At 40.1% G+C, this 23,076-nt stretch overlaps 1 protein-coding gene across 2 annotated transcripts; it reads left to right on the top strand.

Annotated features, from left to right (window-relative positions):
* Nucleotides 1-279: 279 nt before the first annotated feature.
* Nucleotides 280-22,955, top strand: LOC109902084 (glucocorticoid-induced transcript 1 protein). Of its 2 annotated transcripts, none has more exons than XM_020498157.2 (9): nucleotides 280-449; nucleotides 558-938; nucleotides 4,030-4,178; nucleotides 9,596-9,688; nucleotides 13,585-13,695; nucleotides 17,837-17,974; nucleotides 18,472-18,655; nucleotides 20,208-20,328; nucleotides 20,601-22,955. In XM_020498157.2, exons 2-9 carry the CDS (start codon nucleotides 608-610, stop codon nucleotides 21,010-21,012), a joined length of 1,539 nt encoding a protein of 512 aa, XP_020353746.1. In that variant the 5' UTR covers nucleotides 280-449; nucleotides 558-607; the 3' UTR covers nucleotides 21,013-22,955. The 2 variants fall into 2 exon arrangements, with proteins under 2 accessions (XP_020353746.1, XP_020353747.1); XM_020498158.2 differs by having other exon boundaries at nucleotides 281-449; nucleotides 13,588-13,695.
* The last annotated feature ends 121 nt before the right edge of the window (nucleotides 22,956-23,076 follow it).

The following is a 23,076-nucleotide window of genomic DNA, read 5'->3' as shown; positions in this document are numbered from 1 at the left end:
AGTCAGGTTTGTCCAACATTTCGTCCATATGAATTAATGTCATTACATCACACATTATTTATTTAATTGTACAGGTAATAACACAAATATTGTAACGTAAATTTTTTAAACGAAGGTTTTGAGAAAAATTGGTCCAATCCTTAATACATCGATGACGTTATTGGCTGAAAGTACAGTCGATAGACATCATTGGTCCAATGAGTAATGTTACTGTATAATTTAGCTGTCCAACCACATGATCAGAATTAAAGAGTGCAGCCCGCCCAGGTTTATCAGCCAGTAGTCTTGCGGATACAACTGTCAGTTACAGTGGACATGGGGACGGTAGGGAAGCGCCAAAGATTAGGGAATATGTTTAGCTAACTGTATAAATTAAGTTTGTAAAACAACATATATTTAAAGTTATCGACAAAACATGCACAAAGAAGACTTGTTTTAGTGTTCTTCAGGTAAGTTATTGCAGTAGAATTCGCCTTTTCAAGATGCGAGATTGCTGCAAAATGAGCTCGAGCAGCATACGAGCTAAAATTAAAGGAAGTTTATCCTCTGTTTTCCAGAAGCGGATATCTTGGCGATTTTTTTCCTGAAAGTGATACGAAGCAGCAGAATGTCAGTTCCCACCAACTCGCTTCAACAACAGTCCACAGTCAGACGTAGCAATGCAGGGTCCCCCAGTTTATCCAACAGCTGCCGTTTGCACCCCATCCGTGCTACCGTGCCCTACCAGCTCCTACGCGGGGGCCAGAGCAGCCCGACACGCTCTTTGCCTCTCTCTGTTGGAGGCAACAATGGACCGACAAATAGCCGCGGGTCATCTCCCCCAAGTGCGACACTGAATCTTGGAGTAAATTGCACTGGCGCCACGAGACAGAGACTGTCTCCTGAAAATAGGGTCTCGCACTCACCTGACCGGAGTCCAAACTCACCCGTTTGTAGAGGTAAAATATTTTTATATTATCCAGCTACCACATGCTACAATGTAGATGTATTCAGGATAAATGCACCATTTTGCTTGCTCTTGGTGATGGTCAAGAGATTGCTGGCCTTTTGTATTCCTGGGTTTGCTATGCATTTTATATCCTAATTATTTTTACAAATATTGATAGATTAACTGACTGGGCCCTATTCAGTCACCTTGACATGGAAAAGGGCCCTAGGTTTCTAAGGTAAGTCAAACACATGATTAGGCTTTTTTCTGATTTAGGATTCATATAATCAATAATTTGTAAACAAACTCACTAGCATATTGGGTTTTGATTGAATATATGGCCCCAGAGTTACATAAAAGGGGGAAGAAGGCCTTCTACTACAGTACATCACTAATAAGGAAGCTTATAGTGTCCTCTCCTCTTACACGCCTGCTGCTTCTGGAATATTGACAGAAAGGGGGAGGAGATCATTGGCAGCAAGACATGCTTAAGGGTTGTAAAGGGGCTGTAGACCCTGAGAATCATTGTTGAACAAACAGTCAGGTTAAAGGTGTATGACCTACTCCCTTTCAACTGTACTGTATTGTACACATCGGGAACATATTGTGAGCCCTATATTATGGAGAATGGAAGTGAGTGGTGTGACATTTCATGTCTATTGGTTCAGCCTGAGCCGTTGTTCCTTTCAGGTGATAAGCAGATGAAGGGTAGACTGAAGGGGAGATGGAAGACTAGACCACTCTAAATCCTGTTTCTGAGGCAGGCTCTCCTGCCAAATATTGATGTTGCCACGGAATGCTGGCCTTCTAGGCAGAGTTCCTCTGTCCAGTGTCTGTGTTCTTTTGCCCATTTTAATATTTTATTGGCCAGTCTGAGATATGGCTTTTTCTTTGCAACTCTGCCTAGAAGGCCAGCATCCTGGAGTCGCCTCTTCACTGTTGACGTTGAGACTGGTGTTTTGCGGGTACTATTTAATGAAGCTGCCACTTGAGGACTTGTGAAGCATCTGTTTCTCAATCTAGACACTCTAATGTACTTGTCCTCTTGCTCAGTTGTGCACCGGGGCCTCCCACTCCTCTTTCTATGCTGGTTAGAGCCAGTTTGCGCTGTTCTGTGAAGGGAGTAGTACACAGCGTTGTATGAGATCTTCAGTTTCTTGTCAATTTCTCACATGGAATAGCCTTCATTTCTCAGAACAAGAATAGACTGATGAGTTTCAGAAGAAAGTTCTTTGTTTTAGGCCATTTTGAGCCTGTAATCAAATGCTGATGCTCCAGATACTCAACTAGTCTAAAGAAGGTCAGTTTTATTGCTTCTTTAATCAGAAAAACAATTTTCAGCTGTGCTAACTTAATTGCAAAAGTGTTTTCTAATGATCAGTTAGCTTATCCAAGTTTATCATTTTAAAAGGCTAACCCAACGTGCCATTGGAAAACAGGAGTGATGGTTGCTGATAATGGGCCTCTGTTCACCTATGTAGATATTCCATTCAAAATCATCCGTTTCCAGGTACAATAGTAATTTACAACATTGACAATGTCTACACTGTATTTCTGATCAATTTGATGTTATTTTAATGGACAAAAAATTAGCTTTTCTTTCAAAAACAAGGACATTTCTAAGTGACCCACAACTTTTGAATGGTAGTGTAGATGTATTGTTCATCTTCCATTGTCAAACGGAAATATGGAGCTGTTTTTATTTGACCGTTTCCTCGGAATTGTAGGTTATTTGCAGCAAACACACTGAATGGAATTTGTGGTGAATTTGTGGTTTTATCCTTCGAGGCATCTGACAAATTAAGGTTAAACATTGAAGTGGACAATACATTGTGTCCTTGTCAGCCATGCAGCTTTGTGATTGGAACATTGGAGAAGTTAACCAGTGGACATCTTCCTTTCAGTCAGTCACTGTGTTCATTCGCATCACTCATCTGAGCTAGGTGGTGGGGGAAGGGTCGCAAGAACTACAGGCCAGGGTGAAGGCCATGGAAGAGGGTGACATTCCACCACATGATCTTTAGGTTCACACTATAACATCATCCCCACACCAGGCCTTCCCAATGGTCTCAACAAAGAAACTCCCCCTCCCTCTCAAAGTGCCAGCTGTGCTGAAATGGCCTGCCTCATTGTCACACGTCCCCAAACTGCAGAGTAAGAGTAAATTGGAAAACAAGCTTGTTGTTAAACCTAGAACCCAGCCCAAAATCTGTCAACTTTGGTAGAAAGTTCACTATTTTTGAAAAGGTTGATTAGAAAATAGGGAGAGGGACCGTATGCATACTAAAAGCCGGGAAAGGATCTGACTTTATTTTGCTCTTGAGCCTAAATTTAGCAAAGTGGAGAGACAGTGGAAAATCACTTGGGCAAAATTTGCATGCTGTGTTTGGAGAACTTTGGCTAGAACAATATTGATGGAAATCCACTCCCCTTTCCTCAGATAGTTTACCCTAGGTTATTGGGTTTACTTACTTAGCCAACATTTTGGTTGATATGCTCAGACCTGGCTGATCATCTCGGCTTTAGAGCCTAGGTGGTGTGTAGTGGTATCGAAAAGGAACACTGCATATGCACTTAGACAAGGAACAGATTGAATGAAGAATGTGTACCCTGGTCACCTGCTTCACCCCTCAGGAGCTCTTTGATATGGAAAACAAGGAGCTCTCATTGACTTTCAACAATTACAAAGCATAATACTGCTTACTAGCCTATTCTTTCATTCATTTCCTCCATGTCTCCCTTCTTTAGAAAAACAGGGCATTTCTGTGTTTGGGTCTTTACTGTAAGTTACTGCAGGAGGAATGTTGAGTGAATGCAGGCCATATTGATGTTAATTATGGTGTGGTTGTTTATGAGTTCTTATGTGGGTGGTGTGTGTTTAACTACTTTGGCTGAGAGAAGGCAGCTCCCATGACATCAGATTAAGCTTCAACACAGCCAGATTAGTTAGGCCTAGTATATATCACGGTAGAGCAATGATAGTCAATAAGGTTAGCAATAGAGACGTTTATGGAAAACAACAAGACGTTCCGGGCCAATTGTTCAGTATGACAGTGTGTGTGTGTCCTATCCTGACCCTTGCTCTCCCCTCGCTCATGTAGGAGAGAGGTCCAAACTGCAGGTGCGTAGCTCCAGTGCAATCCGGCGTACATCTTCCCTGGACGCCATTATGGGGCCGTACCTCGCAGGCCAGTGGCCTCGTGACTCCCACGGACCCTACCCTTCCTGCATGAAAGACAAAGCCACACAGGTAACTGTAGGCCAAAGGACCCATAAAAGCTAATGATGCACATTATAATCATTTCTTTAAAAGCATATGTTTTCTAAATAAAATTTATATTCAGAAAAACACATACTGGGTTTATTTTGACTACAATTTTCCTGGGTAGCAGCCCACACGTCAGCACTCACTATTCTGGTCAACGTGATTGAGAGTTCAATGCAGTTTGAGAATGGGCAGATTTGTGGTTATGAACCCATATTGAATATGTATGATGATTGCAGGGCCATTGACCATGGCCGCGCTGTCCGTCCTAATAGAATCCTTTCATGTGGCTGAATGAGCGCCGCCCAGCCTCATTTACATGGCTTCTTCCCTTTAACCCTTCATTCACCTTGGGGCTCTTTGTGTAGTCTTTGGAAGTGGTGAGTGGGCCTCCAGGTTCAAGTTGCTACATATAGAATCAACGTTCCCCTAATGATGGTGTGGACTGCTTCACTTAAACCACTTTGATTAGGAAAAGCCCAAACTCCCCAAGTACAGTCACAGACTAGCTACTTCCTGTTAACAAGATCTCCCAATACCTCAAATCGCCTGTAACACTGCATCAGCAAAAAAAACTGGGACAAAAAGTCTTTGTTGTAGCACACAATCTAGAGACGTGCTCTTTTCAGAGCTGTAATGCAGCTCTCTGTGGAGGTGAAGTTGTTTGCACCTGTCCCTCAGGCGATGGTTGGGGTTAGGAGAGGAATCCCACTGCTTACCACCTGGCCCTCGTGGCTGGCCCTTCTGCTTTTGTGTGGGAGTGAGGAGCGGAGGGCCATACATATGCTAATCACTGTTCCGGGATAGATCTGTCTGCCCTAGACCCTGTGGTTACAGAACACAGAGAATGTCTGTATGAAGATTAGACAAACAGACAGACACACGCACACATACATGGGCACACAGACAGACAGACAGAGTGCAATGATTTAGTCTGGTGTGTGTTTGCGCGCACACACCAGACTAAAGACTGACTTAATCTTAGTTTTTAGAATTGTGTTACACAGGCAGGATGTGGACGGTCTATTATCGATGACAATCAACTCAGCATGTTTTACTTGTTGTCTAAAGTGAGCAGTTATGCATTACAACTCTTTCCATGTTCTTCAAGCAGCTTAAATCCATAATAAGTGTTTAGTCAAAGATATTTATCTATTCTCGAAAATGTTCCTCATGTTTTAGACGTGCATACTGTAAGATGGCTGTAGATCAGAAGACCAACAAGGTCACAGAACCAGAACGTAATGCCCTCATCAACTCAAATCAGACCAAATGATAGCAGTGGCATTCTATACTCTTGCCTCAGCATGTAAACTAAACAGACCAACTTGAATGCCATTGTAAATCCATTGACATTCAGTATCCCTGCTGGGAAATCAAACAGGATTTTAAGTGGGGTGAGAATAATTTAACATGGGCTGTAGACTGTGAAAGTAAATTACCAGAGTATTATCTGGCACGACACCTGGCACACAACCCCACAAAACACACAAGGCAGGCCGGGAAGTGAAAAAACTAAGTCGATGAAAGAGCCTTGAGATAAACATAGCTGGGAGCTCTGTGAACAAATCAAATCAAGTGTTATTGGTCACATACACATGGTTAGCAGATGTTAATGTGAGTGTAGTGAAATGCTTGTGCAAGATGCAGTAGATGGCATAGAGTACAGTATATACATATGAGATGAGTAATGTAGGGTATGTAAACATTATATAAAGTGGCATTGCTTAAAGTGACTAGTGATACATTTATTACATCCAATTTTTAATTATTAAAGTGGCTTGAGATTTGAGTCGGTATGTTGGCAGCAGCCACTCAATGTTAGTGATGTCTGTTTAACAGTCTGACGGCCTTGAGATAGAAGCTGTTTTTCAGTCTCAGCTTTGATGCACCTGTACTGACCTCGCCTTCTGGATGATAGCGGGGTGAACAGGCATTAGCTCGGGTGGTTGTTGTCCTTGATGATCTTTTTGGCCTTCCTGTGACATCGGGTGGTGTAGGTGTCCTTTGTGAGTGTTTTTGGTGACAAGCCAAATTTCTTCAGCCTCCTGAGGTTGAAGAAGCGCTGCTGCGCCATCTTCATCACGCTGTCTGTGTGGGTGGACCGTTTCAGTTTGTCCGTGATGTGTACGCCGAGGAACTTATAACTTTCCACCTTCTCCACTACTGTCCCGTCGATGTGGATGGGGGGTGCTCCCTCTACTCCCTCTGCTCTTTCCTGAAGTCCACGATCATCTCCTTTGTTTTGTTGCCGATATTTACCTGACACCACACTCTGAGGGCCCTCACCTCTTCCCTGTAGGCCATCTTGTCGTTGTTGGTAACCAGGCCTACCACTGTAGTGTCGTCTGCAAACTTGATGATTGAGTTGGAGGCGTGCATGGCCACGCAGTCATGGGTGAACAGGGAGTACAGGAGAGGGCTGAGAATGCACCCTTGTGGGGCCCCAGTGTTGAGGATCAGCGGGATGGAGATGTTGTTTCCTACCCTCACCACCTGGGGGCAGCCCATCAGAAAGTCCAGGACCCAGTTGCACAGGGCTTGGTCGAGACCCAGGGTCTCAAGCTTAATGACGAGTTTTTAGGGTACTGTGGTGCTACATTTTTTTTACATTTAACTAGGCAATTAAGTTAAGAACACATTCTTATTTTAAATGACGGCCTAGGAACACTGGGTTAACTGCTTTGTTCATGGGCAGAACGACAGATTTTTACCTTGTCAGCTTGGGGATTCCAATGCTCTAACCACTAGGCTTCCTCCTGCCTAATGCTGAGCTGCAGTGTGATTGCGTCGTATGTGGACCTATTGAGGCCGTAAGCAAATTGGAGTGGGTCTAGGGTGTCAGGTAGGGTGGCGGTGATATGGTCCTTGACTAGTCTCTCAAAGCACTTCATGATGACTGAAGTGAGTGCTACGGGGCGATAGTCGTTTAGCTCAGTTACCTTAGCTTTCTTGGTAACAAGAACAATGGTGGCTCTCTTGAAGCATGTGGGAACAGCAGACTGGGATAGGGATGGATTGAATATGTCCGTAAACACACCAGCCAGCTGGTCTGCGCATGCTCTGAGGACGCGGCTAGCGATACCGTCTGGGCCGGCAGCCTTGCGAGGGTTAACACGTTTAAATGTTTTACTCACGCTGGCTGCGGTGAAGGTGAGCCCGCAGGTTTTGGTAGCGTGCCGTGTCAGTGGCACTGTATTGTCCTCCAAAGTGAGCAAAGAAGTTGTTTAGTTTGTCTGGCAGCAAGACGTCGGTGTCTGCGACGGGACTGGTTTTCTTTTTATAATCCATATTTGACTGTAGACCCTGCCACATACGTCTCGTGTCTGAGCCGTTGAATTGCGACTCTACTTTGTCTCTATACTGACGCTTAGCTTGTTTGATTGCCTTGCAGAGGGAATAGCTACACTGTTTGTATTCGGTCATGTTTCCAGTCGCCTTGCCATGATTAAAAGCAGTGGTTTGCCCCTTCAGTTTTGCGTGAATGCTGCCATCAATCCACGGTTTCTGGTTGGGGAAGGTTTTAATATACACGGATGTGATTATAATCAGAGAATTCTCTTGGTAGATAATGCTGTCGGCATTTGATCGTAAGGAATTCTAGGTCAGGTGAACAAAAGAACTTGAGTTCCTGTATGTCGTTACGATTAACGAGTCAAGGTGTGATCATAAGGCATACACCCCCCGCCATTCTTCTTACCAGAGAGATGTTTGTTTCTGTCGGCACGGTGCATAAAAAAAACGGGTGGTTGTACCGACTCTGATAACGTATCCCGAGTGAGCCATGTTTCCGTTAAACAGAGAATGTTACAATCTCTGTCTCTCTGGAAGGCAACCCTTGCTTGAATTTCGTCTACCTTGTTGTCAAGAGACAGAACATTGGCGAGTAGTATACTTGGGAGTGATGTGCCCGTCTACAGAGCCTGACCAGAAGACCGCTCCATCTGCCCCTTCTGTTGCGCTGTTGTTTTGGGTCGTCTACTGAGATCCAATCCATTGTCATGGGTGGTGGTCCAAACAGAGGATCCACTTCAGGAAAGTTATATTCCTGGTTGTAATGTTGGGAAGTTGACGTTGCTCTTATGGTCAATAGTTCTTCCCGGCTGTATGTAATAAGACTTAAGATTTCCTGGGGAAACGGTGTAAGAATGAATACATTTAAAAAAGAAAATACTGCATAGTTTCCTAAGAACGTGAAGCGAGGCGACCAACTCTGTCGGCGCCTTTACACTGTTGCAGACACTTAATTTGTTATAAAAAAATAAACATTTCACTTGTTATTACAATGATGATGGAGATAAGTAGCCTATGGTGTAAGCATTGCTATGTTATTGTACCCTTTTAACTGTTTGCTGAAGGGCAGGCTTTAGTAGAACTAGGCTAAAATGTTTTAATACCCATATTACTTAACATCTCAATATAACTTTTTGCAGTTAGCACTTAGCATTGGAAACATTCCTTTCACTATTCATTCAGCCCTCAATGTTTGGCTCTAGCATCAAACACCACAGCAATACCATAGTCATGTACAAAAACATATCTGCCATCCAGCATAGTGGCCTCTTTATTGGAGCACAAGCACCCGTTTAAACTGTTTGTCCTTTCTGAAGAGCAATGTGCCAGTAGCCATAATGCTTCACTAGTGTTCTTCATATTACATATCATAAAGTGGCTCTTTTGTGTCACGTTGTGCGTTATAGAGGATGTTTTGTTTTTCGACAAGGGTCAAACGTAAGGCAGTACGAGGACATTGACATTTAAGATTCTTCCCTTTACTGTACTGACCACGACTCCTTGGAGGACCAATGTCACTGTTGATATGCATAATCAAGGGGATGTGCATCATGGTTGCATACATGCTTTTGAAACATCCTGTCTCTTTTTTTGCATATGTTTTACATAAGTTAACCATTTCATTATTTATGTAAAGGTTGCATTCTTGTAGACACTAGAGCACTTTTCTTTATCTGCTGTAGTGGAGAAAGAGCAGCCATTTCCCACAGACTTACCAGCTAGTATGTAGTATATCAGTCACCAACCACAAAGTAGCCTTTGGCAGTCTGTCCTAATATGGATTGCCATTAAAAATAAGTAAGGATACAACTTTAAGTAGTAGCTATCACACATGTTATTACTGTTTTGTGCTTCTGGTGAGATGCAACCATCTTTATCCCGCAAATACAATTTTTGACTCGTTTGATTGTTTCCAGATGTGTGCATCGCTGGCGAAGGCACAGGGGTGATGATTGCTGTCACCCACCTCTCTTGTCTCTCAGTCTTCCTGAATTCCATACAAATGATGGGGACTGATATGGGTGTATTTGTTTATCCACTGCTTAGAGTATGCATATTTATGTGTGTGTGTGTGTGTGTGTGTGTGTGTGTGTGTGTGTGTGATTCAGACATCTGGTCTGTGGATAGAGGAGGCTGGAGGGGAGCAGGGAAGCCCACACCAGCGGTCAGCTTCCTGGGGTAGTGCAGACCATCTCAAAGAGGTAGGTGCCACACTCAACCTTCCTAGCATATATAGCCTAGCCTACACACTCTCTGCATGACCTATGTCCCTAGTCAAAACAACTGTACGGAGCGCTATCCTATTATTTGTAATCCAATACTGTAACCAATGTCAACACCATAACTCTGAGGAGTTGAGTGTTAGACCAGAATAGCTGGTCTGTCACAAAACATCCAGCGAGAGTTGTATTGTTGACATTATTGGATCTGCGCTGTATGTGCATAGTCAACTAAACTTCCAACAAGTTTTTGTCAGGGCTTTGAGGTTCAGCCATTACTTGAAATGTGTTTTATTTGTCAGGATACGAGGTTCAGTTAAATATTACACTCCTGAAGGTCGGTTTCCGTGTGCGTAGCCTGGCTGACTTAGTGGCTAGTTGGAGACCACATTGAGCTATTAGTTCTCTAGCGCTTCCAGACCACAGTCTTTATTTAACCTTCCTTTCCCTCTGTAGTCTAGTCCGTCGCATCTCGTTGGGCCTGGTTGTTTTGAATGGGGGAGCAGGCACTGAACTTGTCTGCAGGGTGTAACAGCCATATCATTTCCCTCTCAGCTTGGCCTTGTTGATACTCTAGTGACAAGGATGAACCTTATCTAACTCCATAAAGGCCTAGTCCTCCTGCAAACAACCCATATTTAAGTGTGTTACAGTCTGCTGGCTTTTGCTCAAGAGCAAAACAGCTGTATTGAAGTGGACTGACTTACATAAGATATGCCTGTTGTTAGATGAGCGATAAACACTAAATGGATGGAATGTTCTCTCACTATGTTGAGATGTTTCTTTTTGTTCTTGACATGATTATGATGATATGCTATTGTATTGTATGTACATGTAGTTACATATTGCAACATATAGTACATGTTTCTAAAGATACTAATCATCTAAGTCACCCATTGTAGCATATAAAAGTAGCAATAGGTACATTTGGATTTGACATATGGTCTTACATATTGTCAATGAAATGTATTATTTTAACTGACCCAGTGATATGTAGCCAAATCCTCCCACCCAACAGTGAGTGGTACTATACAGTAAGAAGGTGTATTAAAATCTTATCCTACAAGGTCTGGATTTTCTGTTCTTCCTGATAATGAATTGCACCCATCTGATGTCCCAGGTCTAAATCAGTCCCTGATTATAGGGGAACAAAAAAACACATTGGAACTCGCTTCAAGGTCCAGAGTTGAGTTTCAAGGCAGTAGAGTATCGCAACATTGTTTTTGGGGATTTTATATCGATACTGTTGACTCGAAGTATTGATTAAAAAAAGACAAGATAGCGTTAGCTAGCGCTAGTCAGGTGTACCTGCCCCAAACCTCTGGTATTTATCATCCTATAGCTAGTTCTTCATCTTTTTCTTTGTTTTAAATGGTTAGCCAATATGTTTTGAGCACTTTTACCTCCAAAACGAATTTTGTCATGGCTTTCTCTTATCCGTCTGGAGCAGACATATCGTGCAGCCCTTTAATACACTAAACTTTACACTACCCTGTTCTTTCTCATCTTCAGAAACCTCATATGGATTGCCTTGTCACTATTGACTCTAGAGGTTGACCGATTATGATTTTTCAACGCCGATACTGATTATTGGAGGACCAAAAAAAGCTGATACTGATTAATCGGCTGATTTAAAAAATATATTTATTTATTTGTAATAATGACAATTACAACAATACTGAATGAACACTTTTAACTTAAAATAATACATCAATTAAATCAATTTAGCCTCAAATAAATAATGAAACATGATCAATTTGGTTTAAATAATGCAAAAACAAGAGAAGAAAGTAAAAGTGCAATATGTGCCATGTAAGAAAGCTAACGTTTCAGCTTCTTGCTCAGAACATGAGAACATATGAAAGCTGGAGTCTTCAATATTCCCAGTTAAGAAGTTTTAGGTTGTAGTTATTATAGGAATTATAGGACTTTCTCTCTATACGATTTGTATTTCATATACCTTTGACTATTGAATGTTCTTATAGGCACTTTAGTATTGCCAGTGTAACAGTATAGCTTCCTTCCCTCTCCTCGCCGCTACCTGGGCTCGAACCAGGAACACATCGACAACAGCCACCCTCGACGCAGCGTTACCCATGCAGAGCAAGGGGAACAACAACTCCAAGTCTCAGAGCGAGTGACGTTTGAAACGCTATTAGCGCACACCCCGCTAACTAGCTAGCCATTTCACATCGGTTACACCAGCCTAATCTCGGGAGTTGATAGGCTTGAAGTCATAAAGCTACTGGCAAAACGCACAAAAGTGCTGTTTGAATGAATGCTTACGAGCCTGCTGGTGCCTACCATCGCTCAGTCAGACTGCTCTATCAAATCATAGACTTAATTATAACATAATAACACACAGAAATACGAGCCTTAGGTCATTAATATGGTCGAATCCGGAAACTATAATTTCGAAAACAAAACGTTTATTCTTTCAGTGAAATACGGAACCGTTCTGTATTTTATCTAACGGATGGCATCCCAAAGTCTAAATATTGCTGTTACATTGCACTACCTTCAATGTTATGTCATAATTACATAAAAGTCTGGCAAATCCATTCCCAATGAGGCGGCCCAAACTGTTGCGTATACCCTGACTGCGTGCAATGAACGCAAGAGAAGTGACACAATTTCACCTGGTTAATATTGCCTGCTAATCTTTCTTTTAGCTAAATATGCAGGTTTAAAAATATATACTTCTGTGTATTGATTTTAAGAAAGGCATTGATGTTTATGGTTAGGTACACGTTGGAGCAACGACAGGCCTTTTTCGCGAATGTGCACCACATCGATTATATGCAACGCAGGACACGCTAGATAAACTAGTAATATCATCAACCATGTATAGTTATAACTAGTGATTATGATTGACTGATTGTTTTTTACAAGATAAGTTTAATGCTAGCTAGCAACTTACCTTGGCTTCTTACTGCATTCGCGTAACAGGCAGGCTCCTCGTGAGTCAGGTGGTTTAGAGCGTTGGACTAGTTAACCGTAAGGTTGCAAGATTGAATCCCTGAGCTGACAAGGTAAAAATCTGTCATTCTGCCCCTGAACAAGGCAGTTAACCCACCGTTCCTAGGCCGTCATTGAAAATAAGAATGTGTTCTTAACTGACTTGCCTCGTTAAATAAAGTTGTCAAAAAAATTACATTGGCAAAGTCAGCGTCCAAAAATAACGATTTCCGTTTGTTATGAAAACTTGAAATCGGCCCTAATTAATCGGCCATTCTGAGTAATCGGTCGACCTCTAATTGACTCCTATCATGTACTCTCAAAGCAAATCAATCCAGGCTAACCACACTGTACTGTTATATAAAACCCTCTATGAATGACATGGTACTGTTCTATAATAACCTGTATGAATGACATGGTACTGTTCTATAATAACCTCTATGGATGACTTGGTAACTGTTCTATAATAACCTACATGGATGACATGATACTGTACTATAATAACCTGTATGGATGACATGCAGGGAAGGGCATCCTATAGAGTAGACATACTCTTTCTGTGTACTGTATCGCCAGGATTATAAGATCAGCATTAAAAGACCTCGCCTTAGTCTGCTTTATAGAACTGATTATGTTATGATTATATAACCAGTACAGAAACATAATAACCCTTTGACTTCACTTATGATTATCCCTTACATATTGCTTTGTACCTTTTCTAAAGGCATATTCTATTGAATTATACCTCAAATATAGCCTGGTGGTCCAGTCTATTTGTGCTTTAGCCACCTCTCTGCCATGTATGGCATGAAACAATAGAAGTGTTGGCTACACAGCACATGCAGTACATTCAAGGCTACCTTGAATGTCAATTGAGAACCATTCATTTTCTCTGAAGTAAACCCACTCTCTTTCCCCAGCAGATTGCTAAACTCAGGCTGCAGCTCCAGCGCAGTAAACAGGTCAGCCGCCAGAGCAAAGACCGAGATCAACAGCTGGGACTACACACCAGCACCACATGCCATCCCCAGGTGAGTTATACCTTATTGCTGCCTCCCTGTGTCTGCCACCCAGATAACAGGGCATGGTATGGTATCTACCCCAATGCTATATCCACAGTGGCAGTGTCACCGTATCATGTACAACCTTAAATAAATGCAGTTCTTATTATGGATAATACTTGATTGTAAATGTATAAACTAGGGTTTTGGTAGCCTGGGTGCCAGGCTGTTTCTGCTTCAGGCAACATGTCCTTCCAAAACAACAATGTGGGTTTGCTGTAATGCAGAATTGTGCAGCACAATTCAAGCAATTGTTCAGGCATGTTTCCTGTCATATGAATGTAGTCAGACCTCTTGTGTTTATTTATATATATGTATGTATGTATGTATGTATGTATACACACACACACACACACACACACACACACACACACAAGAGGTCTGACTACATTCATATGACAGGAAACATGCCTGAACAATATATATAGGAGGATTTTTAACCTTTTGTGACTAGGGGGCAGTATTTTTCATTTTTGGGAAAAAAACATTCCCATAGTAAATGGGATATTTTGTCAGGACAAGATGCTAGAATATGCATATAATTGACAGCTTAGGATAGAAAACACTCTAAAGTTTCCAAAACTGTAAATGTGAAGAAGAAACGGAGCTATTTCGCCTACAAAAATATTTTTGGGGGAACTGGGAGTGAAAACATCCGAAGCTCATCAAAGGTAAACGATTTAATTTGATTGCTTTTCTGATTTCCGTGACCAAGTTACCTGCTGCTAGCTGGACAAAATGCTATGCTAGGCTTTCGATAAACTTATACAAATGCTTGTCTAGCTTTGGCTGTAAAGCATATTTTGAAAATCTGAGATGACAGGGTGATTAACAAAAGGCTAAGCTTGTGTCTCAATATATTTCACTTGTGATTTTCATGAATAGGAATATTTTCTAGTCATATTTATGTCCGTTGCGTTATGCTAATTAGTGTCAGATGATGACAATGGTCCCGTTCACAGGATGGGGTGTCACTAGAGGTTAATTAATTTATTTGCAAATGATATATATATATATAGGTCTGACTATATATATATATATATATATATATATATATATAACATTTGCAAATAAATTATATAATAAATTAAATATAAATATATATATATTTATATATATATTTATATAAATATATATAAATATATTTATATATATAAATATATATATAAATATATAAATATATATATATATATTATATTTATATATATTATATATATTATATATATTATATTTATATATTATATTTATTATTTATATATATTATATTTATATATTATATTTATTATTTATATATATTATATTTATATATATTATATTTATATATATTATATTTATATATATTATATTAAATATAAATATATATATATAAATATATATATATATAAATATATATTTATATATTTATATATATTTATATATTTATATATATATAAATATATATATATAAATATATATTTATATATATAAATATATATATATATATATATATATATATATTTATATTTATATATATATTTATATATATATATATATATATATATATATATATATATTTATATATATATTTATATTTATATATATATATTTATATATTTATATATATATTTATATTTATATATATATATTTATATATTTATATATATATATATATAAATATATATTTATATATATTTATATATTTATATATATATATATATATATATATAAATATATATTTATATATATATATATATATATATATATATATATATATAAATATATATTTATATATATATTTATATATATATATATTTATATATATATATATATATAAATATATATTTATATATATATATATATATATATATATATATATAAATATATATTTATATATATATATTTATATATAAATATATATATAAATATATAAATATAATATCTATATATAGAAAAGGCAATAATTCATCACTTTTCAGGAGGAATTGAGCAATATTTCAATGAGCTGTAAGGGTGCCAACAAATTTGAACACATCATATATATATATATATATATATATCTACAAAGATATTCTAAAATGGCCTGGACACATTTGTTGGTACCCCTTAGAAAATATAAAAAATAATTGGATTATAGTGATATTTCAAAATAATTTGTTTATTTTATTAGTTACACATGTCTCCAATCTTGTAATTAGTCATTCTGCCTATTTAAATGGAGAAAAGTAGTCACTGTGCTGTTTGGTATCATTGTGTGCACCACACTGAACATGGACCAGAGTAAAGTAGTCACTGTGCTGTTTGGTATCATTGTGTGCACCACACTGAACATGGACCAGAGTAAAGTAGTCACTGTGCTGTTTGGTATCATTGTGTGCACCACACTGAACATGGACCAGAGTAAAGTAGTCACTGTGCTGTTTGGTATCATTGTGTGCACCACACAAATATAATTTAATAATAAATATAATAAAGTAGTCACTGTGCTGTTTGGTATCATTGTGTGCACCACACTGAACATGGACCAGAGAAAGCAAAGGAGATCAGAAAGAAAATAGACAAGCATGGTAAAGGTAAAACCTACAAGACCATCTCCAAGCAGCTTGATGTTCCTGTGACAACAGTTACAAATATTAAGAAGTTTAAGGTCCATGGAACTGTAGCCAACCTCCCTGGCTGTGGCCGCAGGAGGAAAATCAACCCCAGATTGAACAGAAGGAGAGTGCAAATGGTAGAAAAAGAACCAAGGATAACTGCCAAAGAGATACAAGCTGAGCTCTAAGGTGAAGGTACTTCAGTTTCTGATCGCACCATCCGTCGCTTTTTGAGTGAAAGTGGGCTCCATGGAAGAAGACCCAGGAGGACTCCACTTTTGAAAGAAAAACATAAAAAAGCCAGACTGGAATTTGCTAAAATGCATAGTGACAAGATTGTCCTTTGGACAGATGAGTCAAAACTGGAGCTTTTTGGCAAGTCACGTCAGCTCTATGTTCACAGACAAAAATATGAAGCTTTCAAAGAGAAGAACACCATACCTACAGTAAAACATGGAGGAGAGGAGACTTGTTTATGTTTTGGGGCTGCTTTGCTGCGCCTGGCACAGGGTGCCTTGAATCTGTGCAGGGTACAATGACATCACAAGACTATCAAGGCATTCTGGAGCGAAACGTACTGCCCAGTGTCAAGAAGCTCTGTCTCAGTCGCAGGTCCCCCAACAGGATTGTGACCCAAAACACACAGCCAAAAGCACCCAAGAATGGATAAGAACAAAACATTGGACTATTCTGAAGTGGCCTTCTATGATTCCTGATCTGAATCCTATCGAACATCTGTGGAAAGAGCTATAACTTGCAGTCTGGAGAAGGCACCCATCAAACCTGAGACAGCTGGAGCAGTTTGCTCAGGAAGAGTGGGCCAAACTACCTGTTAACAGGTGCAGAAGTCTCCATTGGGAGCTATAGAAAACGTTTGATTGTAGTGACTGCCTCTAAAGGTTGTATTAGGTTAAATGTCCCATTTTTGTCCATGCAATTTATTTGTTTTATTGTTTACAATATTATGATGAAATAAAAAATCTGAAGCAAAGTCTGATTTCTATTAAATATGGAATAAACAATGGTGGACGCCAATTACTTTTGTCAGTTTCAATTAGAAAATTGTGTATTCATCGTTTTTTGTGGAGGGGTACCAACAAATTTGAGGTGTGTGTGTGTTTTATTTAAAGAGCTCTAGTCCCTATTCTGACCATAGACGTAGATGAGGAAGAGGCGGAGACATGTCTGGGCATTCCCAGTTCCCAGTACTTTCTGTGTTTGGGGTTCATTCATTAACAGACACTGAGCAACTGTAAACAAAGCACTGGGAAAAATAACATAAACTGACTTTAACATGGCATGACTTTCACCGGTGGTAGATCACAATCTAGCCTATATTATTGTTGACCTCACTTTAATGTCATTTAACTTAAAATTTAACCTCACATAAATCACATTCTATAGCGATACCATACACTAAAATACTGGGGAGAGCATACAATTGACAAGATGTCTTTTTTTAAATGATCATAGAAAAGCCACAAAACATTTCTACCACTTAACAAAATATAACTGAACCCTTGGTTTGCCATGTTTTCCAGAATAAGGTGGTTTCCACAGCCCTGTCGAACATCCCAGTGCCAAAGTCCCTCATATCGAGAGTGCCTAGCAGTGTGGAGGGCATCAACCACGAGCTGGAGAATGTGTTCATCAGAGAGGACTGGAAGCAGGGAATACAGGTGGACACACACACACACACACACTGTATTCACACACACACGGATTTAAATTGCTGAGAGTTGAGTAGAGCTGTAAATTGTGTGTGAAGTAGGGCAGTAAACCTTGACAGGTTAGCGAAATGGGTCTCCCTGAAGCGTGTGCGTGAGTGCCCGCACGCACCCACACACACACACATATTTATGACCTGCAGCACAGCAAGTCTTCTTCTGCTCAGAATCAGCTGTACCCTACAGCACAAGCAGAAGGGCTCTGAACATTTTCATACAGTATCATACATTATCATCTGCTCTGGTATTCGCTTTTCTGCTTGTCATTCAAATACGTCCACACATACTGGAGTTTACGCGCAGTGTGATAATACTGAAATTAACTGAATGCATTGAATTAACTTATGTATGATGATCAATAACTGTGAATTATATAGTGCCCTGCTGTGGTTCTCGCACTCCTCTCATCCCTTCATCCTGTCCCTCCATCCCCACCTCTGACCTCTCAGGCTTTGGACGTGTTGGATGGCCGCCGCGCCCCCTTTCAGCCTCATCGCAATGGCGGTGACACACGTGACACGGACACCCAGGCCCCCTCTAGTGGCGGTTCCAGCCCCTGGGCCTGCCCCTTCACCCCTGACCCCCTCCACTCCCCAGAAGGCAGCCCCTGCTCTGCAGAAGAGCTTGACAAAGGTACTCCATTCAGATGTATTTTCTGGCTTGCATGATCTATTACTGTAGTTCAAGGCACACATTCAACAGCCATTGCATGTCTCAGGAGCAGAGTATGTGAGCGTAGTTGAGCGGTTGGAAATCCCGCTCACCGCTCCATGTCTTTTCCAACCGCTCCACTAAAAAACGTTCTACGCTCACGGGGGAAAAAACTCCAGTTCCAAATTCGCGCCGTTAATTAAAATCACAATTTAACCAACACCCATTTATTTTTGTGATTATCTGGACCTGCCAATTGTTTTTTAAGTGTTGAAACCAAACCATATGGATTTGAATGTTAAACAGCATATAAACACTCTAAATAGGTCAGGAGCCTAAGAAGGAACAAAAATGAATTATTTAGGCTATATTATTTCAAGGCTATAGCCTACAAAGAAGTACGTTGTGAAGCATTTGCGAATTCGACACGATAGGCTGGTCGGGACATAAAGCGCGCAGCATTTAAACAACATTTTGTTGTATTAAGTCATTATAGTCTATAAATTGTGCATTTAGGCTGTGACTTACTTCGAATTAAATGCAAATTAAAGGAAAAATGACTTGTTAGTGCTTTGGAATTCATTTTTAGAAACACGAGTTTGGCCAGTCTGTGGGTTCAGACTCATGCGATGGTGTCTGGAGAGCCAGCTGGCCGGCAGCGGAGTATATCCTCTCCACACTTGCAGAGCCACTGGGGATGCTAAACACCCTTTTGGCCACTCTTGCCAAGCTGGGCAGAGATGCAGAGTTGTTTTTGAATTTATTTTTATAGGTAGGCCTAAAGGTTTTTAGGCGAAATAACCCAATCAAAATGGAAAGCTCCTTGAACGTGGGAATATGCCAGGCCTATTGAATAGATAATAGAACAAAAATGAACGAAACGTTTAAAATATCAGATTTTTAGTTTAGAAATACTTTCTACAATGATGCACTTAGTTATCTACCCACCTCCTTCCTTTCTTTTAGCATGTGCATGTAGTAAGTACACATCATACTCTTGGGATAAGTGTCTTTTCAGATTCCACAATTATTCTTTAGTTGTGGACACAACAGCACTACACTCCTTCTCTTGCTATTGGTCCTCATCTTTGTAAGTCACCTTGATTTAGCACCTGTGTGTTCTATCAGTTTCTTTATGAAAATATTTAGTGAACTCCATGACAGTAGCTGAAGCATGGGGTTATTAGCAGCATACAAGTAGACTATAAATGCATGCAGGGGCGGGCATGCCCTGAGCTCGTGAAGTGAGTGCTACTGGAGTGAAATTGGAGCGGGCGAGAAGGCCAGTGCTCCAGCCTTTGGGGAATCTTGCTCCACGCTCCAATCAAATTGGGCATGCTCCGCTCACATACTCTGCTCAGGAGCCTAGTGATCAGGATCTGGTTAATGATAAATGGCTCACGCTATATTAATACTGTGCCGTATTATGTGACTCACATTGTCTTCTACAGGCAACAGCTCTCTAACACATGTTCCCTTATAGGGACATAAGATCACCACACTGACCTGCTTACATGTTTCATTCTGTTTTCAGACAGCGGCTGCGGCTCTCCCCTTCCCAAGTTTGCCACCTCTCCCAAACCCAACAACAGCTACATGTTCAAACGGGAGCCTCCGGAGGGGTGTGAGAGGGTCAAAGTGTTTGAAGAGATGGTGTAAGTCTTCTTCACTACATTGAGGGGTGTTTCTAATTCAAGTGCTTCTCAACTTCATAGTGTTACATGTTTTAGTTTATTTAAAAAATTAGTCTGATCGTGTCCTTATGCTACTCTACAGATGTAGGATCTTCATTTAGTTCTCCTGCAACGGAATGATCAAATTAAGATCCTACATCTGTAGGACTCTTTCACTCTAGGTGTTTCATATACACACTTTGGTATGTGATGATAAAAAGATGAAGACATTCTCCCTCACTTTTCCTCCCCAGGTCTGGTGTCTCCAGAGGCTTCCCTCTTTTTTCATGCCCAGACAAAAACAAGGTGAACTTCATCCCCAGGGGCTCCGCCTTCTGTCCCGTCAAACTCCTTTGCTCCTCCCACTTCACCACAACCTCACCCAGCCCTGGTCTCCATGCAAGAAGCAGCACATGGCCCGAGGACGCCATGACACCCGCTAGTTTCACTACTCTGGCCTCCACTAACTGGAGCTCGTCTATAGGCACAGACATGGTCAGTAGCTCAGACACAGGCGTAGGCACCAACACAAGCTCAGAGAACAGCACAGACAGTCTGAGCCCAGACACTAACACAGACACAGGTGAACTGACAAGCACAGCAGTGGTCCCAGGTGGCCTGTCTACAGATCCCTGTTCCACTACACACATCCTTCTTACCAGCTAGTTCTCAGGTACAGTCCAGCTTCTGAGCATTAGCCTGGTCCCAGATCAGTTTGAGCTGTCTTGCTAACTCCTATGGTCGCAATGACCATAGGAGGTAGTAAAACAGCACAACAGATCTGGAACCAGGCTAGCTGAGTATGGCTCTTTAACGCATCATTAGCCAGCAAGGAGGGCCTATCCTTACTAACCTAGCCTTCTCTTCTGAAAGGTGTGGCAGGCAAAATCCTCCAGAAAGACTTGTTTTCTATTCAGAGGGTAGATTCGATTGTTTCATGTATTGTGTTCTTTAGCAATCATCAGCTTTATCAAAAATCAATTCAAGAAATTGAGAAAAAAATAAGTGAATTAAGCAATGGGCAAGAGAAACATATTTTATTGAATTTTGAAAATGTTTATCTAACCAGCTTATTTAGCTGTTCTGTGTTGCTAGCCAATATTACAGCATGGATAAGCTTTTTAATATAAAATATCATGCCTGTTTATATTAAAAACTCTATTGGGATGTCCTACAGTTACAAAAAAAAACTTATTTCAGGTCTCAATCTAGTTTAAAGACTATCTGAAAGTGACCACACAGCCAACTACAAAGCACAATGTCCCCACATAGCCTTGTTTCAGGTCCCCTGAATAACCAATGAACTCAGGTCATTTGGAATGTACTACGACTCATGCATGAACTTTGACGTTGTCTTTTATGGTTCATTCATGACATTACTCCTAAGACATTCCATAGTCTTTAAACAAGTGCTGATTCTAATCTTTCAACACGACATATTAAAGGGTTGCCATCGATATAAATAACTTTGTGCATTGGAAATCTGTAAAGATAGTTTCAAGTGCTTAAAGAGACATTCCAGAGGTTATTATATTGTAGCTCCAAGATATCAGCAGTATTACCTTTCTGAGCCTGTTCAATCTCCCTAGTGATGAAATTGATAAATATGAGAGCTATGACATTTTACCAATAAAATTGATAAAAATCAGATTAAGTGTTGACCAGTGGTGTCTTGAGTTTTGGCTGCGTCAGGTGTTACTGCGTTGGAGCTGTCAAATCGGTGAACAAATTCTCCTGTGATCATTGTCACGAAGCCGTACTCGTCTCACTCGCGATAGAAGTTCAGAAAGAGAAAGTGTAGGCTATATAGAAATAATGATGCTCAAATTGAAAATCACTAAACAAAATTAGCATTTCTATCAGCCTAATCGAGGTTTAGATTACATCTCACAATCCAGTGTTCGAACTTGTAAACAAGGCTACATGGGATTTCTCTCAATGCGTCTCCATGCAGCCAATGGCAATGTCCGCTTTGGGTATAACGCCGGGAGCCGCTTGTGGATTTGACAGCTTTAATGCGGCTGTTGGCTAGTGCGCATCTGATAGAATCTAGCCCTAAAAAAAGTTAAGCATCAACAACAACAAAAAATAGCAAAGCCGAAAGTAACTTTTTTTAAACTAAATAGATAAGCAACATTGAGGCTAATGAGATATTTTCAAACCACTTAATTCGTGCAAATCTGTTAAAATAAACTGAGTATCTTAGTGTTGATTTGACGTTCAGTATGGAGTAAAATATTTCATGAAACTGTACAAGGGCTGGATTCAATTCTTGTCGCGGAAGTACCGTGGGAACGTCGCCTTTAAATATAAATTGAGCTATAACGTGGACCTCCCCCGATTTAAATCCAGTCCATTACGTTAAAACCCCTTGGCATTAATATTTAAAAAATATTAAGTAAAAACAGGCAAAACCAACATATGCAACACAATCCACTCAAACCTAGATGTATATTTTGTCAGTAAAGATGAATGCTGCTCGAATCATACTAACATTATTTTCAAAGTTCAGCAAGGCTTGCCATGTTCGGCACTAATATTTCATGCCTGTGTATCTGTTTTATATGTAGACCGTGTGTTTTTACAATAAAGTAAGCAATAAAATTACACTTGACGTTTGTCTCATTTTTTTAAAGCACTAGCTTCACGTTATTTTAGATGTTATTATATTAAGCCCAGGCTTCAACAAGAAAGGATTTTGGAAGGCTGGCCACGTGAGACTAGGTGCTA

Source organism: Oncorhynchus kisutch, linkage group LG13 (genome assembly GCF_002021735.2).
Source record: "Oncorhynchus kisutch isolate 150728-3 linkage group LG13, Okis_V2, whole genome shotgun sequence".
NCBI lineage: Eukaryota > Metazoa > Chordata > Actinopteri > Salmoniformes > Salmonidae > Oncorhynchus > Oncorhynchus kisutch.
Note: the sequence above shows the minus strand (reverse complement) of the source record. Positions and strands in the feature narration are given on the sequence as shown.